This window comes from Sciurus vulgaris (assembly GCF_902686455.1).
Source record: "Sciurus vulgaris genome assembly, chromosome: 11".
Lineage (NCBI taxonomy): Eukaryota > Metazoa > Chordata > Mammalia > Rodentia > Sciuridae > Sciurus > Sciurus vulgaris.
The window spans coordinates 98,631,408-98,643,878 of NC_136472.1; the positions used below are offsets into that span (position 1 = coordinate 98,631,408).

At 40.0% G+C, this 12,471-nt stretch overlaps 1 protein-coding gene across 1 annotated transcript; it reads right to left on the reverse strand.

Moving 5' to 3' along the window:
* Positions 1-1,571: 1,571 nt before the first annotated feature.
* On the reverse strand, positions 1,572-11,732 carry MMP8 (matrix metallopeptidase 8). Its single transcript, XM_079101991.1, has 10 exons — positions 11,548-11,732; positions 9,956-10,200; positions 9,148-9,296; positions 8,936-9,061; positions 5,802-5,963; positions 4,182-4,299; positions 3,531-3,664; positions 2,670-2,823; positions 1,857-1,960; positions 1,572-1,707 (listed from the first exon to the last, which is right to left on the reverse strand). Exons 1-10 carry the CDS (start codon positions 11,656-11,658, stop codon positions 1,598-1,600), a joined length of 1,413 nt encoding a protein of 470 aa, XP_078958117.1. The 5' UTR covers positions 11,659-11,732; the 3' UTR covers positions 1,572-1,597.
* Positions 11,733-12,471: the final 739 nt, after the last annotated feature.

Genomic DNA, 12,471 nt, shown 5'->3' on the forward strand with positions numbered 1-12,471 from the left:
ATGTATTGATGTCATTCAGTTCAATTTAATAAGATTTATTAAATGTTGTACCCAACACTGTTCTTTTTGTGTAGAAAACCCCAGTCATCTGTAGAATGTGCCCTCCTGAGTAACCAGGGAGTAAAGAACTAGGTGATAACAGACCCAGCTGGCCCCTTTGTTAGGATTCTAGAAGGAGAGTGCAGGAAAAAGGCAGGAGAGGAAGGGAGACTCTCCTTTTTGCTGCTTTCCTGGGAAGATGACTTGTAATCCTTAGTGGGAACTCAACTTCCACATTCTGTATTGATTCCATTTCTTAAGTTCTGATGAACTGTATTAGCTTTCTAGGGCTGCTGTTACAAAGTTCAACTAACTTGTGGCTTGAAATAACAGAAATTTATTTTTTCACAGTCTTGAAGACTAAGAAGTCCCAAACTGGCAGGTATCTCAGGGCCAGAGCCCCATTTCTGCAGCTTATTGGGGAGGATCCTTCCTGTCTCTTTCCAGATTCTGGTGGTTGCTAGCAATCTTTGGCATACCTTGGCTTGTAGATGCACCCCTGTAATCTCTAGCTCTATCTTTATATCATCTTTTCCCCTATGTGGCCATGTCTCTCCTCTATCTCTCCTTTTCTTTTTGGCAGTGCTGGGGATTGAATCCAGGGCCTTTGTGTATGCTGGGCAAGTGCCATACCCCTGAACTATATCCCCAGCTCTCTCCTATTTTTTATAAGAATACAAGTAATATGGTTTTAGGGCTCATCCTAATCCAGTATGACATCATCTTTACTTAATTTTATCTGCAAAGAACCTGATAAACTCATATACATATATATATATATATATATATATTTTTTTTTTTTTTTTTTTTTTTTTTTTTTTTTGGCACTAGGGATTGAACTCAGGGGTACTCAACCACTGACCAGCCTTATTTTGTATTTTATTTAGAGACAGGATCTCACTGAGTTACTTAGCACTTCCTTGCTTTTGCTGAGGTTGGCTTTGAACTTGCGATCCTCCTGTCTCAGCCTCCTGAGTTGCTGGGATTCCGGCATGTGGCACTGTGCCTAACTGGTAAACTCCTATTTATGTTAAGACTTCAACATATTTTTTTGGGGAGAGACAATTCAACCTCTAATATATTATCCTTATTTAATTCCAAGAGTGAAAAAATAGCACCACATTTTCTGTAAAGATAAAAGGTATTGTGTGTTGTTTATAATTCTTATTTCTAATCAAAATCCAGGGCTAAACTGCATGGAGCAGGTACATGTGAGCCATGTTTAAAGACAGGGATTTCTGAAGTCAGAGAAGCAAGTAATGAAATAGTGAATTTTAAAACTCAGATAAGCAAGTAAACAAATAGCATATGAGGTGAACAGAATATTTGAGGCGACAAATGGCTTACTTTCCTTCTCTATGTGATGGATTTACTGGATGGGATGTGAAGGAAAGGAATTAGGGTCTGCCATATAATATTCCAAACATATTTTCCCCGAGGCTAGGACAAATGAATACAGCCATGTGAAATATTACTTAGTATTGAGAAAAATACAAACAGAACACAATGCGAGGAATATGCAAGTTGGAAAATGGATACAAACACATTTGATTTTGCTTCAACTGTATCTGCAGTTAAGCCACAAATTGCTTCTTGCAACTCTAGTAACTCTGTGAGCAATAAGATTAAATGCATAATATCTTGGTCCACTGAAGAAAAGGAAGAAGTCTATAAAAAAAAAAGATAATTTCTTGAATTAGCTTGCAAAAGACATCAAACGTCTTCAGTTAAGAACCCTGCCCCTTCCTGTCCCAATATAGCATCCAAATGCTAAAAATTATAAATAAATGTATTAGTAGCTTTCACCCCTTACTTACAATCCTGCTGGAAAACTGCATCAATTCTACTTTCTAATCCTGGAAAAGTACTTGATATGCTTTTGGGATAACCTGGCTCCATGGATCGTCTTTCATTATCATACCTGATAAAATAAAATGTCACATGATTTAATATGAACATAGACTATAATAACAGTTTTATTTGATTATAAAATTAAAACATTACAAAGTGCCTTCTCACACTCTTCCTCTTTCAGTTTTCACTATTTTCTATTGACTGAGATTAGGAATGGTTAATTTCTAAGGGTACATACTCATTTATTGAACATATGGGTACTGTTAATTCTAAAACAGGATTCTGATTGCTGATACAAGGTTATTCCCCAAAACAAGAGTTCATATTTTCTAAGGATTTTTACTTAATTGTTGCATAGCGTATATGTATATGTATGTGTATGTGTGTATACATAAATGGAAATAATGAGTTCATCTTGGGCACCAAATTCTGCAGGTGATCTAGAGAACATTTGCTTGTTTGAGCATGTCAGACTTTATTAATGAGAATTAGCCTATGTCTTGTATTGCATCTCATCGTAGTGTTTTATGAAAATGTTCTCTGTTTCGTGATACAAAATTCTCAATACTATTGTGCAAGCATCTTAATTTTATAAACATAAAATTTTCATAAGCCATGGTAACATCTGTCATCTTGTGAAAGTGAATAGAGTCTCATGAAAACCTCCCAAATCTTATCTAGATCTTTCAAACCTTCAGATGTCTGATTCTTAGTGGTTTGTCGACAGGGTGGAGAAACTCAGATTTCAACTTTTAATTGAAAAATGTTTATCTTACCTCCAGAATTGGTCATTTACAAAGAAGTATGTCTTTCTTCTATAGGAAACAGCTGCATCGATTGCTTGCACAGTGCTTGGGAAGCCATAGTTGGCTATGCTTCTGGGATAACCTTGCAGAATGTCATAACCACTCAGAGCCCAGTATTGGTTGCCTGTCATGATTCAGGTTACATGTTAAATAAAGTTCTTCCATTCCTAAAAATTAATATATACTCCTTTCTGGTCTTTGATAATTAACCATGAAGAAATGAAAATGGGGGCTGGGGTTGTGGCTCAGTGGTAAAGCACTTGCCTAGCATGTGTGGGGCACTGTGTTTGATTCTCAGCACCACATATAAATAAATAAAATAAAGATCCACTGACAACTTTAAAAAAAAGAACTTTAAATGGAAAAAAAAAAAACAGTCTTTGAAAGATGAGGGTGGCAAACTTAATTTCATGGGGTGTAAGAGCCCTAGTGGTTCCTCCCTGTACCTATAAAACATACAAACTTCTTAGCCTGACATTTGGAGCCCCACAATCGGATGTCCTATCTCAGGTGACTTCTGTATAGCGTTTAAATCATAAATTTGAGAAATGTTAGAAAATTATATCTAGGATGAGGATGGAAAATACTAAAGAAGGTCTAATGTGGTTTTCTCAGTTTCTTGATGACAATATGGAAGCCTGAAGAGAGCATGGCCTGTTCAAATTCACACGATGGGTAGTGACCAAGATGGGCCTGCCCTGGTGTCTGGGCAAAGGCCTGGCCAGCACAATGCTCTCTGTGGCTTACCCTTCCGAACCTGCAATGACCCACAAAGACTCTTGCTCCCTCCTGTCAGGAAGAACTAAAATTAAAAAAACCTTAGGAATCTACCTTTGAATAGGAAAACCAGGTCTCTATCAAAATCCTCGTAAGCGGCCTGAATACCATTTGGCAGGGATGGCCAGAAGAGAGAAATAAAATTGAGTTCAACTTGTCTGAGCTGAGGATGCCGTCTCCAGAAGTACCTAATAGGACACAGGAAATGTGCACACACAAACATACACAATAGTCTAGGTGGTCAGTTTCTGTGATTCTCAGGCTAGTTAGTAATGGCCATCATGAGATTGATGGGAGCATATAACTAAATAATCTATGCAGTTTTTAGTACAGTGATAAGCACAATTTTAATGTTAGGGGATTTGCCTCACAGCTATCTAAGTGATAGCTTCCATTTACTTGGCTGATTTTGGATGAATTGAATGATGTTTTGGTGTTGATTAAACACAGTTATTGAGTTCCCAAACAAATAAAGTCCATGTATGTTTATACCACCAAATATCTGAATGCTTTAGTTTTTTTTTTTTTTTTTTCTTTTCTTTTCTTGGATGTTCTGAGTTACCCAGAAAATACTTAAACTTGCAATGAGGTGTGTATGTGTAGAATTCAAAGGGAAAGCTGAATAATTAGACTTAAATAGAACCCAGTTTTAAGATCTGGCAGTAAGTAAGAAAAGTCAAAGGAAGGAACGGTTCAACTTTATACTTGTCTTTAAAGAAGACTATTTCTCCTCGCAGTGTGGTGGCAGCGTCAAATGTCAATCGGGGATCACAGGCTGTGGGCGTGGTTTGTCCCGTAGGTTGAATAGGGTTGTTTGAAGGTCCTGGGGTAAAAGGGTTTTTATAAGCATGAGTTCAGCGTCACTCTTAGCTTTTTACTTGAGCTATTTCTCAGGAAGGTGAAGGGTCTCTCCCACAAGGCATTGAAGTTGCTATACATTTGACCCTCTTGAAGTTTTTGTTTGTTTAACACGAGTAATAATGGTTTTCAGAATTTTTTTCAGGTTAAGTTGGGAAGTAAAGAAATGTAAAATTCCGCTCCGCCTTTAATTTCTAATATTGTCTCCCCCTTCTTGGTTACCCCTTCTGATACTTTTGGTCATTCAGTATCAACTTCCTTCCCATCAAAATCCACAAAAGTAGCTGATACAGTCTTTTATCTTACAGTGAAAATCTAGATCAAATGTTAGCAGTATCTTTTCTATCAGAATTTACATTGTAATGTCTTTTCTTATTGTAGGTGAAGGGCTATAATGATAGTTAAGGGAATGTAAAACACTGAGGAGCAAAGGAAGCGGGTGTTTTTGGCATGGGCGATGGAGAATTGGGTACAGAGGGAGTTGAATTAGTGTTTAGCATTCCTGGGAATTCCACCATCAACAAAAAGTCGCCTGGTTGTTGTACCCTGCAAGCTTGATTTTATGATGCTCTTCTGCCAGAGAGGGGAGAGTGCTTCACCTAATTCCATTCCTCTCCTCTCAGTCCCCTTCCATTTCACTTCATTCCATTGCACATGGAGCAGGAGGGCAAGAGGAGCAGAGATGCTGTGGTTTTACCCAGGGAGAACTTCTTAGGACCGGGGAAATGTTTCCTGCTCCCCTTCCTCTCCACACTCCACTTCCATCCCCACTTCCCCCTCAGACAACTAGTCTAATATGTTCACTGTCTATCTTTTTGTTTGCATTTCTTGAAAATGCCTTGCTTTGTTTATATACATTTTAGATCTATGTAGAGTCATAGATTGTGTACTTAAAGTTATATCTTATAGAGTAGTGTCATTCTGTTTCTTCTGCACAAAGCTCAAAACTTTAAAGACCCATTTACGTTGCTGCCATATGCACATCTGATTCTGTTTCCTGTGGTGCTAGGTGCCCTGCACCTCCCCCACCACAAGCAGGACTTCACCGGACATCCCCAGCATGCTATGGGTCTACTTAGAGTCTGTGTGAGAATTTTTTTTATTAGCACGTCTAGAAGCAGATTTTCAGTATTGAAAAGGGATAGTCCTGCCTTTTTAGAATACATAAATTGGGAAACACAAAAAGTAAGAAAGAGAAACTCCCCGTCATCCAGACACAATGACTGGGAATAATCTTGGTACGTTTCTTCCCAGACTTTTTTTTTTTTTTTTTAAGGCAGCGATAGAGGCTCCATCCCCAAAGCCTCCTTTACTAACACCAAATTTATTGCTGGTGACTTTCAGAATTCTGTGTGAGCTTGCCCCGAGGACAGAGTTTGATAGAAGTCCACAGAGAGATGCTCAGGTACTGGGTCTATTGGGGGCCAATCTCCAGGTCCCACTGCATGGGTCTTTGGGTGACCTTACCATAGATGGCCTGAATGCCATTGATGTCATCTTGAGGGAGCGAGTAGGTGCTGGGCTCTCTGAAAGCGTAGTTGGGATACATCAAGGCGCCAGGGTCAGAGGAGTGGGAGAGTCCCAAGGAATGGCCGAACTCATGAGCAGCAACCAGAAACAAATTGTAATCTGAAATACAAGCAGGCGTGGCGAGTCTCCACATGGAAGAAATGTGATCTCTAGGAATGCAGTCTCCGAGCCAAGCTGCCAGGGGCGGTGACACTTCCCGTGATCACCTTTTATATCTTAAGTACCTGAAGAAATGCGGAGTGGGAGGAATCTAGGAAGAGTCAAGAGTGGGGAGTAGGTGACCTGAGCTTCTTATCAAGTCTTAGAACTAGGAAAACTTCTTTTATTCCAGTCTCCATACTTTGTGGACGTGGGACAGAGGCTTGGAGAAAGGAAGGCTGGGTTGGGATCTCGTGCCCCTACTAAGTTTTGTCCTACTGTGCTCCCTCAGCCACCTCTACAGTGTCCAGGCCCTTCAGGCTCATTAGTAGGGTCTTAGTGAATGGATAGTTAGGAAAGAAGGCTTCCAGGCAGTAGAGGAGACTCAGATGAGGGATGTTTCTCATTCGCTCCTTAGTGAGTAGCATGGCTTCTCCCTGTGTCCTGGCTCTCCAAGCAGCTCTAGGAATTCTCCACTGGAAAGAGGCAAAGCCTCCTTCTCACTGCTCCTTTTCCCCATCTTCTAACTTCCAAGAGCATAGTGCCTTTCATAACAAGGAACTTGAAAATTTCCAAGGAACCTAGTTTCCATCAAACAAAGCCCAAGCATCTTTCCCTGGTTTTCAAGACCTCCCCAACCTGGCTCCAGCAGGTATTTGAGACTTGGACTCCTGGTGTGATTCCTTCAGTCCACCCAGTCTGTGAGTACACTTTGCATTCTCCTAAATGAAATGTCCCCCTCTTTTTTGTTTTTTTTTTTAATTAATCATAGTCGTAGAGTACCTACCACAAACTAAGGCAGGTCAATAGCAATACTCACAACATTTTTGTGCAGTTTTATTAGCAATGTTTTTATAGTAAAAGAACTAAACCACAGTTTTAAAATATCCTACTACTAGTCTTTGTAACCTACTTTGTGACTTACTTTGTGGCAATTGGTAGATCTGGGGTGAAATCCAGGTATAATGGCAAGACCCATGCTCTTACCACAAAGCTCAACTTCCTGTTCTCATTCTAGTAAAATTCTACCCATCCTCCAAGACTTGCTTTCTCGGCTTCACCTCCTTCCATCTGTGCACTCAGAAGTACAATTCAAAAAACATTTTGAGTGCCTGGGTACTGAGCAAGGGGCTGTGTGGGATTTTCAGGGGTTCTTTGCTTTCTAGGAGTGCATCATCTAGAAGATATGTGTGCAGACAACGTGAAGGCACAGAAAAATGAGTGAGAACAGATAGGAGAAACAAAGGCTGTCAGGAATCTTTGGCGGAAGCCCTCATCTCTGGCTGAAGATAAGCTAGAAAGTGGCCACAGCATGATAGATGAGGGCGATTCTTAAAGGTGGAGTTTAGGGCATGAAGGTGGACATTTCAAAGAAAAGAAGCAATGTGAGGGTGTAGGGAAGATGGGAAGCACGGGATGTGTTCTAGAAACTGTGCACAGTGTGGCTGGTGTATTTGAAATGTGAAGACAAGTCATACATGAGGGTGTACAATCATGAAGGGCCTTCAATGTCAAGGAAGGTATTTAGACCAGATTTGGTGCAGACTATGTAAACACTAAAACTTTTAAGCAGGAGAGTAATGTGATCCAAGATGGGCTTTCCAAAAAAAGACCATGCTGCAATCCGGAAAAATTAGAGGGAGCAGAGACTGGAGGTGGGGAGCCCAGTTAGGAATCTGAATCATGAAGTGGAGTTAAGAGGTGATGATCGCCTGAGCTAGTGGGGAGAGCTATATGAATAGTGTCATGGAGAGTTACTATTTATTTTTGGGTACACACAACTCCTAGCACAGGGGCTTGAGTAGACACTTGCAACATATATGTGGAGAAAATGGTGAGAGGAACAAATCCCAAACAAGGTAGAAGGAGCCTTTCCTATCATTTTCTTAAATGTGCTCTCCGGCACATTGTAACCCCATGGCCTGGTTAAATCCCTCATGGTCTGGATACACCTGTCCTTAGCGCTTTTCTTCTCTTCAGGGGACCCTGTTCTTCTAGTTATGAGGAGTCTCCTGAAAGGAGTGGATTGCTGCCTAGGAACAGACCATTGAAAAAGAGGCCCATGAAAATAAAACTAAATGAGAAAATGTGGCTACTCTTTTCTAAATAGGATAGCTTTACAAGTGAACCAAATTATTTCTGAATTTCCAAAAACTTGAAAAATAGGCCTTTTCAAACACCATTACATTTCTAAATATTAAAAAAGAAATATGACCTAAAGCAGTGGTTAGTAAACTCTTAGGCTTTGCAAGCCAAATAATCTCTGTCACAACTACTTAGCTCTGCTGTTACAGTAAAAGCAGCCTTAGACAGTACATAGCCAAATGAGTGAGGCCTTCCTCTAATGCAACTTTATTTACACAAACAGGGGCCAGGCAGGATTTAGCCACAGTTGGTAGTTTTCTGACCCTGCCTGCTATGGTTTTCATGTGTCACTCAGACATTCCTGTGATACAAACTTAATCCCCATTTTGACAGTGTTGGGAGAGGGGGTCTAACAGAAAGTTTAGATTAATACTCTTGTTCAAAAGTCTATGAATTCACTCTTTCTTTCCTCTCTTATCCTTTTGCCTTCAACCATGTGAGGCTGCAGCAAGAAACACCTCAACAGATGCCAGCACCTTGATCTTGGACTTCCTAACCTTTAAAAGACTTTTTCTTCTTTATCAATTACCCAATCTTAGATATTCTGTTTAGTAGCCCACACATACTAAGATAGTACCCTCAGAAATAAGGTTAATATTTAGCTTTGGAATTTTTTAAAACCCAAAAGGACTTAGTTTCTTGAGGTAGCAGTAATTTTAAATGATCTCTTTGCAAGAGTTTGAAATATTACAATAAGTTGAGAGTGTGCATGCATACATGTATGCAGATTCTAATGTGGAAAATGTTAATTCAGAAGTTGCATGTGGACATAATCTTGGTTCACTTACTTCTGGAGTTTTGTGTCCATGTTTCTTCTGCATCAAAATGAGCATCTCCTCCAATACCTTGGCCTGGCTGAAAGGCATGAGCAAGGATTCCGTTGGGTCCATCAAATGGAGAGTTGTCACCATGATCTGAAATAAGACAATTACTGTTAGGTCCTTTTCACATCTCAGGCTAGCCAGGGAAGCAGAACTGAGCATGAGTTCTTTGAGCCTACCTCTATGGGCAAAAGCAATATTGATGTCTGCTTCTCCCCGTGATACCCTGGTGAAGGTCAGGGGTGATGCTGCGCTCCAGACTTGAAAAGCTTTCTCAATTGCGGTTTCCACTGCAGCCTCTGACAACTGCGGGGTATAGTTTATAATCCTTCAAAATGAGAAGGAGCATACAGGGTTTGTTATTGCTGGGAACAGTCTTGCATTGGCAGACAAGTTGTGCTTTTTGGAGTGAATCGTACATGTGAGATGTTACCACTGGAAAGGGGATGAGGAGGGAGTATGAGTCTCAGGATTGAAAGCAGACAGAGATCTGGACAAATTATACTATGTCCTTAAACCTCAGTGTCCTCACTCATAAAATGAGGATGATAAAATAGCCGCCCTCTTATATATTTTTTTTTTTTGCAGGGATTAAATACACATAAAGCATTTGGTTCCCTACTTGGCAAAATAGTGTTCCACAGATATTGGGTATTATTGTTATCTCTACCAAGATGTATGAAAGGTCAGGGCAGATCCTCTCTGGCAATGATTAAGACTTTTTATCTTTTGGTCCTAAAGTCAGTACCTTGAGAGACGGCCTCACATTGCCATAGCCCTCTTTAAATTGTTGGAGAAGGAAGACAAAAATGGTAGGCTTTGGAGTAAGGATCCATGGATCCCTACCCTTCCGTTCTCATGCTTGTTCCCAGTTCATACCTGACTCATCCACTGTTTATTTCTTGCAAGGGCAGGAATATTTACCCATTTGTGCCTGGCATATCTTAGGCGCTGGGTGAGTGAATTCTGAAGCTCTAGAAGTATCACCTGTAAGTCAGTTCAGTGTGTTTCCACTTGGGGTTTCCAGGGGTCAACATAAAGTCACCACTATCGGGCACTCCACAGCGAGGCTTTTCCATCATCTCCAGAGTTTCTGCATTTGGTTTCCCCGTCACCTTCAACCCGAAAAATCGCTGCATTTCTTTCAGCTTTTCAACAATTATGCTAGTGTTGTTCTTCCTTGCAGACCGATTTTGGTTGGTTGGTAGTTGGTAGAACTTTTCTAGGTAATTCTGGACAAAATAAGCATATGGGTCTTTGCTGTGAAATTGCCTTCAGTTCTCTGAGCATTTTGCAATCCATTCTAAATTAATACGGAGCTCAACCAGAACCCATAGTCTGACAGCCACAGGAACAGTAACTCATATTCATGGACGGACTTTGAGGGAACAATGCTTATTAGAAAGAATGTTCCCTCCATTTAGTGCACAAATGTCCAGGCATAAAAATCAGTGTCTCACACGGGACCAGGACTGAGTCACACACATGCAAAGTGTTACTATAGTCAGGAAACTGCCTTCTTACTTTCATTTAAAAAAATCAGATCTAGGATTTTTTTTTTTTTTTTTTTTTTTTTTTTTTTGGCTTCTGTTGAGGCATTAATTGCACTGGTGCAGATTTTCCATTTTAATCCTTTTTTCACTACTGGAGATGAGGTTTAACAAAGAAGCGAAGACACAGAGAAGTTAGGCACAATGCAGGTCTCAACTCACCATGTTGCCTCTCAAGTGAGAATTGATCATTACAAAAGAAATCCAAATATGTTGGGTGAATCTTAGCTCTTATCTGATTTAAGATTTACTTTTGTTTCTGAAATGGGAATAATAATTTCCCCCCACAGGGCTATTACAAACTTAGCAGGTGCCTTGTACAAAGTAAGCAAATGGTGGATTTTAGACATTAACCCCAGGGTCACAGTTACCTTTGTAAGAAATACACCCCACCCCACAAAAAGACAACAAAAACAATGCTATTTTATAACTGTAATGCTAAGAAAAATGTGTGTGAGAAACACATGCCTAACATTCCCTTGGATTTATTAACATTTGTCCTGACTTTCATACTGCAAAGCAATGGGGGAAAAGCTATTGGTTTTGCTTTCAAAATGCTTCCAAGAATTTTAAGTGTTCTGCAGTTGCTGCTGGGAAATCTGATTGCACCATGTGCTACTTCTAGTCTATTATAATCCTCATGCTTTCTTCTACATCTACTTCGGAATGCAAAGAAATGTCCATATCGGAAGCAGCAGATATGTACTACCTGGATTACGGAAATAGTGGAAGACAAAAATCTTAGGTAAGAAAGAAAATCATTGTTTAACCACCCCTTTTAAATGAATTTTCAGCTGGAGGCAGCTGCAGTATTTTCTCAAGTTGAAGAGCCCAGTTTGTTTTCCTGTCTAGATTTTAGAGTCCCTTGCCAGATTGGAACTCTCCAAATCACTAGGAGGAGGAGATGTGGAACCTCAAGCAAATCACTTGGATCATTCTTTCAGGCTGTTTAGACTAAAGAGAAATCAACCTGAACAATTTCCTAATAATCAGTAAATCAATCACCCACTTAATCAGTAGTTAATTTACCTGAACCATTTTTGCATTTTTCTCTTCTGAGTATTCAGAAGGTACAGGAAAGGCCTTGGTGAGCTGCATGTGGAGTAAGAACAGAAATGGAAATGTCTTCCAACCCAGCATGACCTTTTCTTCAACTCTACTTCTCCTGACCTTCCCTTCTGCCCCTCTGGGTAGGGTCTGATGGGTACACTGAAGTTCTCAGCATCACGTGTCACTCACTGCTCTCTTTTGGTCCCTTATAAAGCTATGTCCTAAACAATTGCTGCATCAGGAATATGAAGCAACACAGGTTAATTACACTCTGACAATTTTTGCAATTTAAAAATGTGATTTAGTACCTCAAAATGGGTGAGGCTTTCAACAGAAAAATGGCAGTATAACTTGCTTCTCTGCTTTGGGGATTTTTAGTTAGTTACTCTTGCAAAATTGGTAAAGAAAAAGGAACAAGAGACTAATCCTGAAGTTATTGTTTACATTTTCTGTCTATGTAAGATGCTGAGGCCATATTAGTTTATTCAGGGGGATATTATTAGATTAGTGATAGGTATATTGGGATTAAGAAGCACAACAGAATCTCTGTACTTACCTGTGTTAGCTATTTGTGGGGAGTCTGTGTACCTGAATGTGTTGTCTCAAAGTAGGCTTTGTATGGAGGTCCCCGAGCAGCTTTTAGAGGATGTGGCTTTGGCATAAATGTAATAGAAAATTCCCAATCTGTGAGCTGGATTTCCCATAGAAATGATAGAAGGAGAAATCTGCTGCTGCTGCTGCTGCTGCTGCTGATGATGATGATGATACTTGATAAATATATACAATACCCCAGACATACATACTGTATACACATTACCTCAGTCCATCTTCACTCAGCCTGGGGAAGGAGAGTTATTACAAATTCTGTTATTATCTCCATCCTACTGATTAAATCAAGTCCAG